The sequence below is a fragment of the Ambystoma mexicanum genome, chromosome 9 (assembly GCF_040938575.1).
Source record: "Ambystoma mexicanum isolate Mex_15411 chromosome 9, UKY_AmexF1_1, whole genome shotgun sequence".
In the NCBI taxonomy this organism is placed as follows: Eukaryota; Metazoa; Chordata; class Amphibia; order Caudata; family Ambystomatidae; genus Ambystoma; species Ambystoma mexicanum.
This window is the reverse complement of record NC_090931.1, coordinates 286,430,102-286,450,354: the sequence shown is the minus strand read 5'-3', so window position 1 is coordinate 286,450,354 and position 20,253 is coordinate 286,430,102. Positions and strand designations below refer to the sequence as shown.

At 45.6% G+C, this 20,253-nt stretch overlaps 1 protein-coding gene across 8 annotated transcripts in view; it reads left to right on the top strand.

Annotated features, from left to right (window-relative positions):
* Window positions 1-9,657: 9,657 nt before the first annotated feature.
* VEZF1 (vascular endothelial zinc finger 1) overlaps window positions 9,658-20,253 on the top strand; it is a 305,904-nt gene continuing 295,308 nt past the window's right edge. For 4 of the 8 annotated variants that reach the window (XM_069614659.1, XM_069614653.1, XM_069614657.1 and 1 more), the window contains exon 1: window positions 9,677-9,792. In XM_069614659.1, the coding sequence (XP_069470760.1) occupies window positions 9,760-9,792 (33 nt within the window). In that variant the 5' untranslated portion in view covers window positions 9,677-9,759. Of the gene's footprint in view, window positions 9,793-20,253 lie in introns of all 8 variants that reach the window. The other 4 variants (XM_069614654.1, XM_069614655.1, XM_069614656.1 and 1 more) reach the window with 3 other exon arrangements.

The following is a 20,253-nucleotide window of genomic DNA, read 5'->3' as shown; positions in this document are numbered from 1 at the left end:
CTGCGGAGCTATGTGAATATTCATTGATCAAGATTGGGTTGTTAGTCATCACATTCCATAAGAGACACGAAATACCATGCAGCCGGTTGAAGCAATTGACGGAAGACCCCTCACTTCAGGGCCCATAAGCCTGCAGATTAAAGAGATCCAGCTTTCCATAAACCATCACCAAGAGCGGATTAGATTCGACATCATTAAGTCAGCTCATTACCCCATGGTATTGGGTATGCCCTGGTTACAGAAGCACAATCCATATATCAATTGGACAGCACGATCACTATTCCTAGGCTCAGAGTTTTGTATGTCTCACTGTCTATTCCTGGATCCCTCCTTGACACCCCCTAAAGAACCACCAAGAGACCAGCAAACACCACTCATGGTTTCCAATATCATACAAGTCCCTGAGGCCTATCAAGGATATGCTGATGTATTTTCAACTGCTATAGTCCAGGCCTTACCCCCTCACAGACCTGAAGACTGCACCATAGATACAGATCTCTCAGCAGTGATTCCCTTCGGCAGAATGTTCATCCTTTACGAACCTGAGAAAAAGGCCCTCCGAGAATACCTGGATACCAACCTTGAAAATGGCACCAAAAGACCTTCAAAATCTCCAGCTGGTGCTTCGTTGTTCTTTGTTCCCAAGAATGACACCAAGGAACTCAGACCTTGCCTCGACTAACGTGGCTTAAATCAATGCACCCTCAAAGACCAGTACCCATTGCCCTTGATCTCAGATATCCTGGAAGCTGTGAGAGGCGCCGTAATATTCACGAAGTTGGATCTCCGGGGTGCCTACCATTTGATCCATGTCCGGGGAGGAGACGAATGGAAAACAGCCTTTAGAACACCCTTTGGCCACTATGAATATCTAGTCATGCCCTTTGGACTAGCTAATGCCCCTGCAGTTTTTCAACGTTTCATGGATAGGGTGTTCTCTGACATGTTATTCCTCTTCGTCATTGTCTATCTAGACGACATATTGATCTTTTCCAAGGACCTTCTAAAGCATGAAGAACATGTAAAGGCAGTATTACAACGACTCCGTGAACACAAACTTTTAGCCAAACCCGAAAAATGCTTGTTTCACATTACTTCTGTTGACTATCTAGGATTCATCCTTAGTCCAGAAGGAATTGGTATGGACCCTTCAAAGGTAAAGGCCATACTGGCATGGCCTACTCCCAAGTCCGTGAAACAAGTTCAATCCTTCCTGGGGGTTGCCAATTTCTACCGGAAGTTCATATCCACCTTTTCCGAGATCGTTCAGCCGATCGTTGCTTTCTTGAAGAAAGACACCCCCTTTATCTGGTCTACACCGCGAGATAAGGCATTCCAACATTTAAAGGCAGAGTTTACACAAGCCCCCATCTTAGCCCAACCCAACATAAATCGACCATTTCTAGTGGAAACGGATGTCTCTAACTATGCCATAGGAGCGGTCTTGAAGCAGAATTTGAGGATAAACTGGAACACCCCATTGCTTACCTTTCACAAACCCTGACTCCCAGTGAGACACACTACTCCGTCCTGGAAAAGGAACTGTTAGTCATTCTCCAAGCCTTCATTGAATGGCGACATCTACTTCTGGGTGCAAGACATCCTGTTCAGGTCCGCACAGACCATCGGAATCTTCAAATTCTACAGTCATTGGAGTATAGGAACAGTCGTCAGGCGCGTTGGGCCTACTTCTTTGCCCAGTACCAATACCACATCACTCATGTTCCCGGATCACAAAACCTGATTGTTGACGCCTTATCTCGATGTCCTGACTATGTAACTACTGAAGATAGGGCCTATCCTAAGATGTTTCCCCACACAATCTTTGTAGCTCAAGCAGTCAATCTCCTGGAAGAAATTTGAGTGCAAACCCAATCCTCTGATCTGTGGAAGGATATTTCAAGGAAGAATCAATGGAATCTAAGAGTCAAGGAAGGATATTTATTCAAGGACAATGCACTGGTCATTCCCACACAGAAATTACAACAAAGAATAATAAACCTCTGTCATGATAACCTTCACTCCGGACATCGTGGCATAACCAACACCCTCTGCCTCATACAAAGACAGTTTTGGTGGCCTGGAATGAAGACCGACGTACAGCAGTACATCCAAGCTTGTGCTATCTGTAGTCAAAATAAACACGATAACAAGAGACCGGCGGGTCTTCTACTGCAACCTACACTGCCAACAAGGCCGTGGGAATTCATTGCTACAGACTTCATTGTGAAATGAGCACCTTCCCGAGGATACACGACTATCATGGTAACCATTGACTTGTTCACTCATATGGCTCATTTTACACTCCCGTGTAAGCTACCATCCTCGTCCGAACTTGCTGGAATCTTTCTGGAACACATATTCCGTCTGCATGGACTTCTTCCAAGATCATACCTGATCGAGGACCTCAATACGTCTCACAATTCTGGAAACATCTCTGTCTCATTTTGGGAATCCAACGCGCCCTCTCATCAGGTTATCATCCCCAAACCAACGGGGCCACAGAACATGCTAATCAGACCCTGGAACAGTATCTTCAATGTTTCGCCACCAAGGTTCAGGATGACTGGTCGCTCCTGATACCCGTGGCTGAATTTGCCTACAATTCCGATCATTCAGCACTTAAGACCAGTGCCTTTTATTGTAGCCAAGGTTTCCATCCATTGGTTCTACCCTCTGTTCTCCCTCATCCCACACCGGTATCTACTGTCAACTAAGAGGTATGCAGATTCCAAAAGAAGACCAGGGCCTCCTTATGCAATTGGTGATCAAGTCTGGTTGTCCTCGAAATTACTACCCCGACATCTACGGCCAAACAAATTGGCCCCTCGGTACTATGGTCCATTTCCCTTCAAGGAAATTATAAATCCAGTCTCATACCGGATCAAACTACCAGACTCCTAGAAGAAAATTCACCCATTTTTTCACACATCCTTATTAAAACCCTACTTCCAATCCTCCCGGAAATCCTGCAGACCCCCTCCTCTGCTGGTCGACAACCAACTGGAATATGAAGTGTCCCGAATATGCCACTCGGGTCAGCTTCAATACCTGGTTGAATGGAAGGGATAACCTCCTAGTGAAAGAACTTGGGAACCACTTTCTAATCTCAAGGCCCCTCGACTGCTCAGAAAATTTCATCTCATACACCCGGGCAAACCTGGAGGAACGGGTTTTCGGAGGAGGCATGCTGTCATGACCTACAGAACGAGCCCCTTTTGGACTTCCTGGTCCTTGTCTCAATGGGGCTTGCACTCCCTGGTACTCCCAACATGGCCGTCCAGCGTGAAACACCTTTCTCGCTCTACACGTTGGACATAGCGTGTTCCATTAATAGACCACACTCCGCGCGTCTCAGTGCTATTGCGAAGGAGCGACCAGACGTGTGCTCCGTAGCTCGCGGTATTGCCTCCCTGATTCTGTCCCTACTAACTCCATTCCTAGTCCCTCTCCTTTCTTTCTTACTTCCTGGACTCGTGTGCTGAGTAGTGCACTTTCTTCATTTCCCGGATTCCTGGATCGTTGCATCCCGGAACTTTGAACGCACGCTGGTGTCGGAAGAGACTTGTGCAGCCTTATTCAAGACCCGATCCGTCCGCAAGAAGGCATCGACCAAGAAATCCAGCTAAGATCGGACTCAGGTGAGAAGGGGGGAACTCCGTGACACATAGCTACGAAACGAGATGGAAGTCTTCAACCAGCCAACGTGTGTAAATAGGCTTGAAACGCAAGAAGCTAAGTAAACGGAACTGCTTGCAATGCTTAGTAGAAGAATAGAGTGGCATGCGCCAACTATATATCTACCTCAATAAAAGCACACTATACAAGTGCAACTCCATTTTGTAAAAGCAGAATTAAGCCCAGGCTGCGGAGGGCTAGCAAGGACAAGATTTATATTCCAGCCAAAGCCAAAGGGAAGAGCGGAATCGAAACTCAGTAAGAAGCAGCTCAACGCCTGGGAATTCGAGGTCAACTTAAGGAAGGGAGGAGAGCTCCAGCCTCAGAGAATCGAAACTTCAGAGCATACCAACCAGTCAGTGAAGGTCGAGATAAAGAGGCCCCAGGCAGGTGGCGAGGCTAAGTAAAAATCAAATACACGAAAAGAAGGAAAATTAAGCAGGTTCACGGTGAACAGACACGTGACCAGCCAAGGGCGAAGAGGTACCAATGTCTGATGTCACCCAGAACCCAGGATGCCATAACTTTTCCCGATAAGAAGCTACAGTTTCAAAGCCATCCTCAGCCAACTGACACATAGCACTAAAGGTACTGATTGATGGAAGGGAGGCAGGATGAATCTTGGGGCACTCTGCATCGGGGTGTCCATTCTGCATGCTGCTAATTAAAGTGGAGATTTATGCCTAGAGGTGCAACCCACCCAATCACAATGGACCAAATAATCTAGGGTCCTATAGCTTGTAGAACCAATAAGATGTCGTATTTGTTGTGGCGTCGATCACGAGTGATGTAGTGGGATGGGCATAGACGCCCACCCGATAAGAGCTATCCAATCCGCATGCACTATTACCATATACAGATATAGCACCTATACTTAAGTTACCTTTATGACCAATAGAATTGCATGACAAACTTATGAGTTTTACACGTCAAATGATGACGAATTTTGCCTATAAGAATTGCTGTTTCAATAGAGAAGTTGGGAGGTGAAGCGCGACAGGCGATCGCGACTCTGTAGATTACCATTTGTTTCCCCTTTTTTTGTACTTGTCATTAAACTGACTTCCCTTTGCCAAACTATTGAGTTGTCCTTATTGAATTGTGTTCGAGTAATTGAATCCTGCACCCTAACAACCTCTTGGTGCAGCTATCTTGTCTTACAGGTACTAGAGGGTGAGCTCTGACCTATGGGCCCGTCAGAGGATGTGCCGCCCTCCTGTACACCCTTCTACCCACTCCACTGATTCTGGCTGTATTTGGCAAACTCTGGCACCTCCAAGACTCAGTTGGTTCTGGTGATGTTGGCCTCTCAGGTCTTGTTTTCTCCTGTTCATGAATCTAGCTCTGGCTCCTGTGTGAATTTTGCCACTCAAGTCCTGTGATCGAGGGTCAGTGCTTAAGGTAGGTCTGGTGAAATGTTTGGAAGTTGAGAGGAGAGGGTGGCAACAGTTACACTTTACGCAAGTGGCCTGCTCATTTCAACAGCACCAAAGATCATCAACTATGCAGTGCTATAATGGAAAATGTAACCATTGTGTGTTCTGGTGTGCGCAAAATGGGGTTCAGGCACTGCCCTATGGCATTCCGGTTGTGCTGACAATTTCTAGTGGATGGATTTGAGAAAGACCTTGCTGCATTTACTTAGCACTGGGCAGCTGTAAAGGCATTTATGAAGCCTGGGTGGGGGGCTCTCTGAAAGGGAGAATATGGTGTGGTGAATGTTGAGGAGTTTCCCCGTTTCTAGAGCAGTGAACTATTCAGGGGCTCCACACCTTGGGATCTGCACAGGTCACGTTTTGAGCAGTGGATGAGATAAGAAGTTGGCGACTGTGAATGTGAAGACCGTATTTTAGGTTGCCATTAAGTCTATCTGCAGGTTTGGGAGATTTGCTCTCCCATGTAAAGAGCCTTTTCTGGGAGTTCCTTTCTGGGAGACATTTGTGTTTCGCTGTGATTCTGTCTTTTTCTACAGTGGCTTCTAAATTCCATGTCTCAGGTCAGGATATTGCACTCTTACATCTGCATCAATCCTCTCCTGAAGAGATTTGGCACATTCTGGCTTCAGAAGGGCAGCGCTTATGTACACTGAAAAGACTGCATGTTCTCAGAAAGTGGACAACTTGTTTGTCACATTTAGGGACTCTGGAGCAGGCAGGAAGGCCTCACTGGTTTCCATTAGACAATGGATTGTAACAATATTTGCAGGACCCGCGAGGCGGCCCAGGTTCCGCTACCAGAGAAGATTCAGGGGAGGTCGACCAGCATCACTGAGTGATCCAGGACAGATTCACAGGGAGTGTCTCTGTCTGACATTTTCCAGGCAGCTATATGGGCTGACCAGAATAATGTTAGCCAACATTAGGAGCTAAACATGGCCATTCAGGCTGATTGTGTCTTTGGTACTGGTGTTCTAAATTCTGGCACACACTCCAGGAAGTGTCAGTGGCCTGTTAATAAAGTTGATGATGGGGTGTGTCATACCATACATTGGTGTTGTGTGGTATGATATGGTATTTATAATGCGTCTAAACACAAGTGTTTCAAGGCACGACGCGGCAAAGGATGGGGAACAGAGGGAAGACAGAGACAACGATCGTACCAGGCCAAGTGTCATTCAGATTGCACAAGTGCAGGGGAAGGGGACAGTGCAGTACATGGGATAATAGAAAAAATAAAAACATAAAGAGAAGTACGGCCAGCTGGTGCAAGTGCAGACATCAGGTGTCAAGTGCTGGAGGGATACTGTAGGGCTACAGAAAACAGTCCCCACGTGCAGGGGTTGCCAGGGAGGCAGTGCAACTGGCGGGGGAGGGAACCTGGGCCCGAGATCAGCAGGTGGCCAGGTAACCAGTGCAGTTTCAACCAGGAATTCAGCAAGGGAGAGGAGGAGAGAAAGCAGAAGCAAAGAGGAAGGTTTTGAGGTACTTCCGGAACCGAAGATAGTTCTCAAGTTTCAGGGCAGCTGTTCCAGAGGGAAGGCCCAGCTGAAGAAAGTGGTCTACCGCCAACTTGTTGCTTGTAGAAGCGACTGACCCAGAGGGAGTTGGAGGCAGATGAGCGAAGAGCTCGTGAAGGAAAATATTTAGGAAGAGAGAGTTTAAGGTATTGAGGCCCCAGGAAGCCTTGTGGACAATGCAGAGGGTTTTGAACTTAATCCTCTAAGCCACTGGGAGCAAGTGCAGAGATTTCAGTCCTGGAGAGATACGATCCCTGGGCTTTAGGCCACGGACAAGTCTTGCAGTCCTGTTTTGGATGAGTTGCAGAGGGCGGAGAGTAGATGCAGGCAGATTTAGAAAGAGGCTGTTGCATTAGTCCAGCCTAGTGAGAACCGGAGCTCTGAAGACAGTGAGCTTCTGGGGGAAGGAGAGGAAAGGAAGAATACCTCCGAGGAGGTGCAGCTGGTACTGTGACTTCTTAGAGATGTCAGAGAAGGAGAGTGTGGAGTCGAAGATTACACCAAGGTTTTTAGCCTCGCCGGTGGGAGCAGGAAGAGGGCCAAGAGAGGCCGGCCAGAGAGCGACAAGGAAGGAGGGAGCCGGTGTGCCAATGAGGAGAATCTCAATTTTACTGGCATTAAGCCAGAGATCATTGGCGGCACACCACTCTTGGACAGCAGACAGTCAGATATGAGAGACGGAGAAGAGGAGGCCTAAGGTAGCCTGAAAATTAGCCGAGTGCCGTCCACACAGCACTGATAGTTGGGCCAGTGAGCAGCAATGCGGTGGGCAAGAAGTGCCAGGCATTGGTTGAACAGTGAGGGAGAGGTTAGACCCCTGGGGGACACCACAGGTAGAGATAGAAATAGAGGAGAGGAAGGACCCAAGTTGCACCTGGAAGTTCCTGCATCTGTGCTTGTTCCTGTGCAACTATGAGACCTTCGGTCACCTGTCTGTAAATCAGAAGTCCTTCATTTTCTTTAACAGCGCCTCAATGCCTTATGGGCCGCAAGAGCGCTTTACAAATGCAAATAAATAAATAAATAAATAAGAGTCAATCAGAGAGGAAAGAAGTCAGCCACGCCAGGTCCTGACAGGTGATACCCAGGTTATCAAGGAGACGGTTGAGCAGGATGGCATGGTTGACTATGTCATAAACCCTAAACCTATCATCACTATGTTGTATTCGACAAAAGTAGTTGGATGAGGAAGAGGGTTGAGGTAATGCTTATATTACTCACTGGTAATCCTCATTACTCCTAGTTCTATTCTTCCTCATCACAGTAAATCCTCAATCCCAGTTCTACTCTTCCTCTGCACAGTACTTACAACCCACCTCTACAGCATAATGGGGTATAGTCCCATGATCCTTGCTGGGAAATCGTTGAATGGGGATTTAAGTTAGAGGAGGCTTTATACCTCCCGGAGGGAGGGGCTGAACATGGAGAAAATTCCTGTTGTGGAGGATGTGCCTCAAAAGTACTGTGGAGAGTTAGAGTAGGACTAGGAGTAATGAGGATTACAAGTAAGTAATCTACGCATTAAAGCGTCAATGCAGGGACCCTGTAGTTTTGGTGTAATTTGTTGTAATTGAAATGGCTTTTTTGAAACCCCAACGTTGCCTCTGACAAATTGGCACAAAAAAATGAAAATGTTGACATTTACCTTTTGGTTAGCTTCTGATCGTTAAAAGAATCACGGATGCTCATAAACAGCGCAAAAACTAAACCTGCTGGGTTGACACCAAATCTTAGGACAATTCTTAACCGCAGGCAATATGACTTACTAACGGCATTGAATTCAAATTTTTCTTCGGAGATTTGCAGCATACCTTTTTTATATAGTTGCGTAATTTTCAATATAATTCCACTCAGATGAACACAATAAGGGCAAGCGTATTTGGGATAACTACCATTTAGCCTTGATTACACTTCGAATCAGGAGTAAATGGTAGTTATGCTGAAGGATGCCATTCCCTCACAAGCAGTAGCTGCTGCAGAGAGTAAATAAGACTCTCCATTTTATGTTCCCGACGAGAGAGGGGCGTACATTCCGCGGTCGCCTTCGGCGCTAGCCTTTGCTGTACGGCGCCCATTGTGTCCACAAGAGCTGACTTGTGGAGAGAGGGTTAATCATCAAAAGCAAGGGGTGCATTGTTTTTTTTCTTTATATGTATGAGGCAAGCGTCTGCTCTGCATCGTCCAGTAGCGCCTTCACGGTTACCTCGATTGATCGGAGGACACTACCCTCCCCCACCCCCTTAAACATATGTAGAACTATATTTTTTCCAAGTACAGAAAAATGGGAGGACATTATTAGTCCTAAACAGGGCCGAAAACAAAGGAATAGTTAATGAAGTCTGTTTCGCTTCAGTCTATTCATTCGAAAAGGTTGCATAAATCTCTTACACGGGGTTGAGAGACACAACAAGGACATTCTTACGCTAGTAAAATGTATGCACGAAGTATATATATTCCATCATTTCCATACGGAAGCACACGGGCCGCATACTCTTAAAAAAAGAAAAATCAATATTATTGGGGAATGCTATGGTTAAAAGAATATTTTCCCTGTCCTCTACAAAAACACAGGTTTTATGTGATCAAAGCACATCGGTGTAGTTTTATTCTTCCTCGTTCAGCTGCCTGATAACCTACCCTGGGTAAAAATTACGCGGAGAAGCACAGACTAAGAAAATAAAAAGAGGTCTTCTTTGTCTCAACGGCTGGGAGATTAATTTGGCTCGTGAGGTAATTCCGCTCATTATAACTGGACAGGCAGTGGCCATCTTCTTCAAGTCTCCCCCATCCCCTCCTTTGTGGACTGAACTATCACTAGAGCAGGGGTACGATCTTTTTATACGTCGACTTCAAAAATCCAGTTTAAGGTTTTTCTACCTACGAAACCTATTTTTCTCAAAATTAACAAGCACCTTTATCCTTGTGGCGGCCACCTGTTATTTTCACCACTCTCTTGGACGTTGTCGCAGTATCTTGCAGGCCGCGCACCCCCACTGCCGCAGTGGCTGGGCCCGCAGAGGTTACCGGAAGTTGTGGCGCTGCCATGTTGAGCGCTTTGTTGTAGGCTCCGGTATACTCTGACTGGGGAGATTTTTTTTTTTTTTTTATAACTCCAGCGACGCGCCATGGAGGCCAACTGGACCGCTTTCTTGTTCCAGGTACGGGGGCCCCTCCCCGATGGGGAAGGGGGGCGAAATAGGGTGGAAAGGGGGGGTTGGCGTGGAAGAAGGAGGGGTGCAGGGAGGGGAATCTGCCACGGGGCCCGCGGGACATCTCCCCCTTTTTCCTCCTCCTCCCTCCCGAAGAGCCTGAACATAATAGTGATACCTGAGGCAGGGTTTCCAGCTGTGCATCAAGCAGGAGGGAATATGTGTGCAATGCATGCTGCCTTGCACCCCAATAAGGCCGTCTCCTTGACACCGCAACACCCCGTGCCCCCAGACAATATTTGTGAAACCTTACGTTTTAGGGAGACGTGCTCTCGCTCTCCTGCCCCTTTTTGCATCGACAATTGATAGGCTTATTTCCATTACTTCTAATCTCAATCACTCGAAAAATATCACCTTTCTCAGGCACTATATTTTCGACAAGATTTAAGGTAATTTAACTGTTAAAAATGCGCACACACTTCTAGCTTTAAACGCCCCCTTCTACTACTTGTATTTTGGTGCCTCTTCCGGGCTAAGGTTCCATTTTTTTCCCATCGATCCCAGTGTTAACCAATGTACCGTATTTTATTTTACTATAAGAGCGTTTACTGCTCACTGACACATTGAGTCTTTCAGGGTAATTGAGTTGGTCAATAAGTACTCATTTTATGTTGAGGTATTTGTTTTGTATTTATGAGCTATATAGATTGCCAAGAGTGCTCTACCTGAATTTAAAGTTTCGGAGTTTGTGAATCACTGTTGAATTACCATTTCTTGTGCGATATCTTATTTTTTTCTAATACACACGTTTCTGTCCCCACTGCCCCAACTACATCACGCCCTGAGCATTTGATTTAATTTTGCAGATGACTGTTTCCGAATGTGCACCAAACCGAGCTTTTTGTTAAGTTAGGTTACTGGTATGTTGAACATCTCTGCTTTGCTAATTGGCGATTATTTTAATATTATTACTTGGCCTTAGATTTTGCATGGTTGTGCTGCTGTCAAACTCATTTGACATACACGGTTGAACTACATATGATATAAAAAAATGTCTTGTTCAAATAGCTTGATATTGCAAGAATACTCGCCCTTCACATTAGCCCACAATTGGGAATATTTTCCGGTAGCATTCTAAGGCCACCCCTAAAGTTTCACCTTTTCATTACTCAGTTGGAAGTTGCGGTTATAAAGAGAGCACCAATTCACTTGGCTTTCAATACTCTTATTGTGCCGTTCTATGTGTTCTAGTGAATTTCTTCCCTAGACCCCCCCAACACACAGGTCATAGTATTTATTTTTCGTTTTAGCCCGGTTACAATCATATGTTTAGAAACATTATTGCATGGCAATCTGCTTGTAGCACGTCGTAATTTGTGACTCATTGGTGTTAATTTGCTGCCCTGACACTAACGTTCCAATGGAAAACTGTTACCCTCTGGCAATGGAGGTTGTCGGCACCGCATCCTTCCACCCTTGGTGTCGAAATGCCCGTCTGTTTAGTCTTGATTGCACAGCTCATTGGTATTTCAAGCACTTAAATGCGTTCTCTCCGTACAACATGTGAAGCTGAATTTTAAACTGTTGAATTTTTTTTTTCGCTTTACGCTTAGCAGATAGGCAGGGGCTTTACAAGAATGCCAGAGTATAATGATTATTACCCGAGGTCTAAAACGGAAGTATAACAAATGTGGATAGAGCCGGAGATTATCAAACAGCGCTAGATTAGAGCATTGACAGACCGGAAGAAGTGTTTTTCTGTCTTTTGATGGTTACACGCCTGTGTACAACTTTGCACGTGTGCGGAAACGTAATGCATCTTAAAACTGGGACAGCTTGTTAAACTGTATTCCTCAAGCAGCATATGCAGTGCCACAAATTCCTCACTATTCATATCTTGTTTCCGACTATCCTAAGAGATCCGGAAACAACAAAAAAAACTTTCACCAGTAAACCCTCGCAAGAGGGTTCCCCGTCCCACCAAAAGCTTCCACCTTGGGCATTTTTAGCAGCTTTGCTGAAGCGACACGGATGTAATATATCTGAACAAAACTCACTTACTAGTTGGTGCATTTGTTTTCATGAGGAGATCCCACTTTGCTCTGCTACATCCGAGCTAGACAGCCATAAATTGTGCTGTTCTTTGATTCCACCTTTTGAAATGAGCATGTTTTTCGTGATGCCCGAGTAAGGCTTAACCTTATTAGACCTTCCCGCACTACCATCCGCATGTATTTCTTTAGAGCCCTCTATGGGGTAGTCTTTTCAGATGTCCGAGCCTCTAAGAACCAGTAACGTCCAGGTAGTTTTCTGCAGGGGTCTGGGGTCACACAATCTATTTTCTCCTTGATCATGTTAAACGTGTATATCGGGTCTTTATGTAAACTATCGGCTTCTCCTAGAAACTAAAAAGGTGACTTTTTTTGTAACCCTTTGACTCCCAGCGCTAAATTGTGGTTGTGTGTTTAAGTTTTCGTGGACTTCGGGGCACGGAAATAGCTACATCATCCAATAGGACATTTGTGTGCTTATTGGTAATTTAAAAAAAAATATATATTTGGTTTAAAAAAAAAAAGTATGCTGCACGAACTTGGTCTCCGTAAACGTCATCCGAGTTAAGCTGCATTAAGCAGGTTCTTTTGTTTTATACTGCACACCACTAACACTCAAGGGCAGTCTCCAGGCGCTCCAGTGGTTTGGCAAGAGAAGAGGGCGAGGTGTGTTAGTGAGAATAGTATATGCTCAGAACCAGGAGGAACTAGCGTCTATGTGCATTTTTGCATGGATTAACCGCTTTGGATAAAGGCGCTATATTGATAACACATCATTATCACGCGAGAGTTGGTTGAGCAACCCAATCTTGTTAACAGTAAGGTTAGGACTCATTGCCTCAGATGTGTGCTAGGGTTTATTTTGGGTGTGTGGGTCGTATGAGGTTAGGGTGGGTTTGCTGTTGTGCACACAGGTTAGTTTTATCCATAGGGGTGGGTTCAGAGTTGCAGTTAACTGTTAGGTGTTTGTGTTGTGCATTTGTGTAGTGTCGATGGGTTAATGAACTATGAGTATGGGAATGTTCCCTCTAAGGTTATTTTCAGAGTTTCAGGTGGGTTGTTGAGAGAATTGGATAAGTTCTCGGTGTGCTTGTTCAGTGTGGCTAGCCTCTAGTAGTGTATAGTGGCGTTGGTTATGTTGGAGGAGCAGGAAAAAGGGTTAGTAAAGGGTGGGGTGGATTGCTTAATGCATCGTTTACTTTGACAGTGTCTTCGGATTGCCACTGAATGGTACCATCCAACATTCTTGGTGGTTGTCGGTCGACGAGCCCCGCTTTCCCTCCTCCACTTCCTCATGAAATTGAGGAAGTGGTGCGCGACCGGGCAACCCTAGTTATGTGGGCAAGACATGGTTAGTTTGATACTTCGATTTAATACATTACCTGGCAGGGCTTTCATGAGTGCATAAACTTGCACAATGGTATATTTCCTGCAGTCTGTCTACTGATTGGGCAGGCTACTCTTCTCCGATCTCCATAGTTGTGTGGAATGACTAGGGGAAGCAGGAAATGGGGGCAGTGTGGGGTATTCTGGTGCTCCTTGGTTTTGCCACTGTTATCCGTGAACTCGTTTCTTTTGGTGCGGGATGTCTTGCCACTGTTGTCCCTTTGCGCTTGTCATCCGTGAACTCGTTTCTTTTGGTGCGGGATGTCTTGCCGCTGTTGTCCCTTTGCACTTGTCATTGTCCGTTGAAAAACCAGTTCAGTCGTTTCCTAAAGGTGACTGTGGTTCTAATTTCTTTGAGCATGATGTTCCGTACGTTATCATTTAGGCGTGAGAATGCTATTCATCCAGATTTCCTCTCTTCATATTTCATATTGTCTCCATTTGTAGTTAGTCACTTGATCTTTGTCCCTCCTTGGCCGGTAGCGGCTGATCTTGGCCTGGAGGAATTCGGCTCCTTGTCTGTGTAGGAATTTATGGGCAATGCAGAGGGCTTTGAATTTGATGCAGTTCTTTTTTTACTGGTAACCAATGAAGGTTTTTCAGAGCTGGAGTGATGTGGTCTCCATTGTTTAATCTCAGGAAAATCCTGGCTGTGGTGTTTTGGCCCCATTGGAGTTTCTTGGTAAGGCTTTCTGGCATTCTAGGTAGAGGCTGTTTGCGTAGTCAATTCTTGTTGGTATCAGGAATATGATTGTGTAAGAGTTCTGTGTGGAAAGAGGTATGGGAGCAACCCTAGGAGTAGTCATGGGAGATGGAAGCACTTTTTAGCGATTGTGTTGACTTGCAGTTTCAGGGATAATTTGTTGTCCATGAGTATTCCTAAATTATTTACTATGTTGAAGTCTTTTGTGTTCTCATGCCGATCGGCCAGTCCAGTTGTGGGTTGGTTGCTTTCTGGGGGTGAGACCAATATTTGTTTTTGCCGGGTTCGGTTGTAGGCATTCTCGAGACAGTTGTTGACGCTGTTTGTGAAGCTGATCACGACCCGGAACCAATCGGTTGTCGGCTGTGTAATTGTAGGCAGTCAGTCCTTGGGTTGGAATGATTTTCATCAGGGGGACACGTAGATGTCGAAGAGCAGGAGGGAGAGGCTGGGTCCCTGTGGAATTCCGCCATAGATGTTTTTGGTGTTTGAGGTGAAGGGTGGCAAGTAGGTTCCTTCGGTTTGATTTTAGGGGCACCACTGTAGGGCGGATTACTGTATGCCCCATTCCATCAGTCTTTTTTATTAATCTTGCGTGGCAAATTGTGGCAAATGCCGCAGATATGTCCAGTATGAGGGCAGATTGAGTGCTGTTGTCTGCATTTTCAGGTCGTCCCATATCGATAGGAGTGCTGAATCTAGTCCTCTCATTGGTCTAAAGCCAACTTGCGAGTGGTCGTTTATTCGGTTTCTACGCATTTAAGTAGGATATTGTATATATGGTTCTCCAAAACCGACGCTGGGTAGGGCAAGTTGGATATAGGTCTGTAATTGCTTTGATCCTCTGCACTTTCTGATTCTTTTTTTAATCAGTGGTTTGATGTATACTGATTTGAAGGAGGTTGTTAAAGTGTGTCGCTGGGGTTTTGAGGTTGAGGATTTCTTTGAAGATGTCTGAGGGCAAGGGTCACTTTGAGATCGGGCAAGGGTCACTTTGAGATCCTGCGAGGCTGGTGTTCTTGATTAGGTGTGCAGAAGATTTCTTCGGTAATAGCTTTGCGGAAGATTTCTTCGGTAATAGCTTTGCGGAAGGGGAGTCTTGCTGTAGTCAGTGTTTCACCCGTTCTCTGTGCTTCAGCGGCTATGGTTGTATTAGCCCGGTTTTGTTGATGGTTTGTTGGATTTTCTATTTTTGATCTTAAGTGGTTGGTGATGCTGTCACGTAGTGCTTTTGTCGGGATGATGACTTTCATGCAGGATGAAGGTCTTTTTTATTTAATCTCTTTGATGATTCGGAAGAGTTCTTTTTGTGGGTTGGTTGCTGATTCAATTCTTGTAGTTCAGCATTTTCTTTTGCTTTGAATACTGTTGATTGTATTGTACGAGTTGCCTGTGGTATTTTTTTTGTCCTGTCAGTTGTACTGTTCTCTCCATGTTTTTTCAATTTTTGCGGTTGGAGCTCTGAAGCATTTTGCTGGTTCTAGTTTGTGTAGGGCCTTGGTAATTCATACTGAGCACGTTTTGATTGGCTCTCTGGTGTAGCAAATCTGCTAATGGCTCAAGGTCTAGTCTCTTCCAGTTTCTTTTCTTGGTGGCATGCAGTATTTCCTTCCCGGCGGTAAGCAGGTTTGGAGTTTGATGTAGAGTGGTATCAGGTAGTGGTGGGTCCGTACCATTTGTGTAGGCGGCGCGGATGCGCATATTCCTTCTCTGCAGAAGATTGCGCCCACGTTGTGTGTGGATCCATTTACTGTTTGCTTGTAGTGCAGTGTTTCCAGGAGTGTTCAGAGTTAGTTAACTGGGGTTTCATTATTTTTTTCAAACCAGATGTTGAAGTCTCCCAGTAGGGAGACGTAGGGTATATTCAGTGGCGGGGTGGGGGAGGGGAGTCAGTAAGGTTGTCGGATCTAGTGCAACAAAACCCTTTTAAATTCAACAGATGTTGTATGTCCCTCATGAATTAATTTTGTAAATCACTTTTTTATGTTATGTATGTGCTTAGAGAGCAGATCTTCACGGGTGCTCTCCTGAACACCCGTGAAGATCAGCTCTATAATGTTTACTCCAGCCTGCCTACTGTCCTCATGCTCCTCGACCTTTCCTCTGCCTTTGACACGGTTAATCACGTCACCCTCATCAATAGACTCCAGAGAATGTGGATATCGTGGATCAGGCCCTGGAGTGGTTGACCACCTTCCTACTGGACTGATCCTCCCAGGTCCAACTTGGGTCCTTTCTCTCTCTCAACATGTGGTGTTCCCCAGGGCTCTATCCTCTCACCCTGGTTCTTCAATTTCTACTTGGCCCGTTGGCCCACCTGATCTCTACCTTCTCTAACTTTCATTGTTTTGCGGATGACACTCAGCTCTCTTTCAGGCTCCCCTCAGCTGCCTCCTCCTCCTCTCTCGCTCATTCCTTACGGTCTATTCACGATTCTGGATTGGTGCGCCTCCAACGATCTCTGCCTTAATGCCAGTAAAATGGAGAACGTTCTCATTGGGACCCCTGCTCCTGCTTTCCCCCTGGTTCTGGTCGCCCTCCTTGGGGCCTCTTCCTTCGCCTTCCTGTGAGGCAAAAAACCTTGGTGTCATCTTCGACTACTCTCTCTCCTTCTCTCCTCATATCACGGACCTTGCCAAGAAGGCCCACAACCAGCTGCACCTCCTCAGAGGAAGCTCATTGTCTCCAGAGCCCTGGTTCTCTCCAGGCTGGACTGCTGCAACACCCTACTCCTCAATCCACCTTCCTGTACTCTTCGGCTCCTTGCAACTAATCCAGAACAGGACTGTGAGACTTATCCTCGGCCTCAAGCCCAGAGACGGTATCTCTCCAGCTCTGAAATATCTCCACTGGCTCCCGGTGGCTGCAAGGATCAAGTAAAAGACCCTCTGCATCGTCCACAAGGCTTTCTGGGCCAGGGTCTGCACTACATCCAACCCTCTTCCAAAATACCTTCCTTCCCGAGCCCTTCCCTCAGCTACCTCGAACTCTCTGAGGGTCAGACGCTTCTCCAGGCCGAGAGTGGGGGGTAGATCTATCTCCTCTGCAGGTGCCTCCCTCTGGAATGGCCTCCATGCCCCTCTCAAACTTGAGCCGGACCACCTGAAGTTCCAGAAGCAGCTCAAGACTTTAATTTTCTGCTCTGCTTTCTCTCTCCCTCCCCTATCTGTCTGCTGCAGCGACTGGTTACTTGGCTACCAGAGTCTCACTGGGAAACCGGCTCCTCCTTGATCAGTCTCTGCAGCACTGCCTCAGGGCCTACCGCACACTAGGGGCTGTAATTGTAACCCCTGTAGTCCCCTTCCTCGTTGCATTTATTCAGAGCAATGCTGCCCTGATTGCACCCCCTTCCTTTCTCTCTCCCTAGCACTCCCCATACCCCCCTCTCTCCCTGCACTCTGCATTGTTGCACTTGCACAATCTGAATGACACAAGGCCTAGTGAGAGCGTTTGTCTTGTTCTCCCTCTTCTTTCCCTTGTCGCGCCTAGAAGTACTTGTGTACAGGCGCATTATAAAATACATGTATCATATCATGTATATCTTTGCAACACGGGATTCAGTTAATGGTCATCACTTACCGCATTTGCTTAATTTCAAGGGTTTTGTTGTCTTAAATCTGTTCACCGTCTCTCCTCTTACCATACTTTTCTCCTGTTACCTTAGTTCTCTCTTAGGTTTTTTTTGCACTGAATTTCAATGGTTTTATTTAACCATAGTTCTACAGGGCCCCCTAGCCATGACCTTCAGCTGTGACCAATGTATGTATTACACCAATATTTCTTTCCGTAAAACCCACTGCTTAGAAGATATGATCTCTGCAGGTGCAAAATATTTTTCCTTTCACTCCCTATTCATGCGACCATTTCTGTATCCACGTTGACTGGGAAAACAGTCAAAAATAGTCTTCCCCATCCTCACAGGCACTCGCCATGTATCGCCTCATCTTTTCTTGTCCCCAACTCCCCTCAATTGCTTTTTCCCCTCCCTGGCCCTCTTACATTACCCCCTATCTCTCTTTGGTTTGTGTTGCATTCTTTTCTGATCGCGTCTTGCGATGTTTCCACAATAATCGATTCTCCCAATATGCCGAAAATGTTATACCCATAACTGGCCCCCCTGACTCCACAACGTGTCCCCTTTTCGCATCCCTACCTCGTGCCTGATGTGATTTCCTCTTGTTTTCCTTCTCCAAATAGCATTTTGAGCACTTTCTTTTTCGGCTTACCATGGTATAATAACAGGAATCGCTCGCAGGTAGCTTATTTATTTGTAAAGTGCCTCAGACCAAGGGCATCAGGGCGTTGTTGCGGCGGCAAACCAATTACATGTAAGCATCTAGAGGCAGCAGATTAGTGTCGGTCTGCCCTTGGGCACCATAAATCTTTGCATAATATAGCTTTTCATTTCTTAAATGCCCCTCTGCTGCAAAGCACCATAGGACGTCTCCGTCAAATATTTTAAAAACTACTGGATGGATTTACCCCAAACCAGCAAAGCAAATAACTGACCTTTGTGCCCAGTTTCTTTTTTGGTACAAATGCGTCTAGCAGTTTTCACAGTACAGGTTTTTATTTTTATTTTATTTTTTTTCTATGTGAAAACTGGGATCATGCTGAAAAGAGTTTATTATTTCCCCCTTAACCTATTCCTGAAACTGTCATCCACGTCGGTCCAGTGAACCAAGTTATTAGCATACTTCTTATTGGGGGCCCAATGTACTAAGCAGAAATCCCAGGTGTCAGTTCAGAAGCATTACTTCAGAGGGCTTTAATTTTTTCAAAACATTTTTTCAAATGGATTTATATAGGTGACGTGTGTGTAGTTAAAAAATGTATCAGTTTGCTTAAGCATACACCTGGGTGTTCCTGGGTTGGAGCATTATTGATTTGTCCATTTTATATACTGTTTGTGTCATATCCGGGCGTTATAGGGTGCTGCATTGTCCAACTTTGTATGCCTTTTGTGCTTTATCTAAGTGCCTTTGTGAAAGGGCACTACACAGAGTCCCTAAAATAATGTATTGAATTCTTTCATTTGATATGGTATTGTTACTCATATTGAGTTGTCACTGTGAAAGGGCATAGCCTTGTACTCGCATCTAGGTGTCCCCGAGACATAACATTGAATTCCTTATTTATACACTACTTTTGTTTCTTATCCAGGTGTTCTGTGAAGTGGCATCCCTGCATTTTGGATTCAATTTTGTCCACACTTGGCTTTCTCTAATTAGAGCTTTACATTATAGGGCACAAAATTGCTGACAGCGATTTTAGCTTCTGGATAAGGCCTAGAAGAGCTTGGTTAACCTGACCCCAACAGGTACCAAGAGCTACCTTTTACTCCTTGAGCCAACGGGTGCTATTCAAATATACCTTGCTGGTAGGATAGTTCAGCGGGTTGAGCACGTTGCGATCTTTTTGTGATCTGAAGGTTGCAGGTTGGAATCCCGGCATGGCCAGCTCAGCCTTCCGAGGTCGATTTAACGAGTACACATTTCGGTTGGCTGATGGAGCATATTCATTCATATACACTATGTAAAGTGCTTTGGCAAAAGTGCTATATAAATAACACATCAGTACCTATCCGAAATTAACTGTTTGTATGGGCATCTGCATTAGTATATGTTGAGATGGATTTCTGAACTCTGACCTGGTGGGCAGAGGTTCAGAAGGCCGCCCTAGATTCTTGGAACAGGATAACCTTCTGGACAAGCCATCAAGGTAGCTTGGCAGCGGTCAAGACTAGGTCTCGGGAGGGGTGAGGGTGACTGAAAGACCTCAATGAGCACACAGAGTAAAAGACACTTACACACACACCTGACAGGGAGTGATTTGTGTGTGTGTGTGTATATGTATATATATATAGATGGATATATCCCCCCTTCTGCATCAAACACAGTCCTAACTGAAAGGCAGTCCAATCCCTAAAATGAGGGGAGCCTAATGCTCAAATGTACTTGCGAAGCTGGCGCAATGGACAAAGCAAGGTCTTTTGTAAGCGCTGTAGCAGCTCAGGAAGGTAGGTTAGGTGGTGCAGAATAGGTTCCCACTATTCGAGGAGGGCCTCCACTTGAGGGCAGGGTCGATTCCAGGAGTTGGGAATAGTTCGCACTAGCAGTGGGAAGAAGAAACTTGCGCGTAATAAATAAATAAATAAATAAATAAAAAATAAAATAAATTGATGGATGGGCTAGGGACCACCAGTTAGGGTTGCAAATACTCACTGACCCCTGGCGCACTCCAGGCCAAACTGAGGCTGTCGAGTCCACTTCGGTTGCAGGTTCAAATGCGGCAATCTCGCGGTTCTGCAGCTTTCAGCGACAAAGTTAG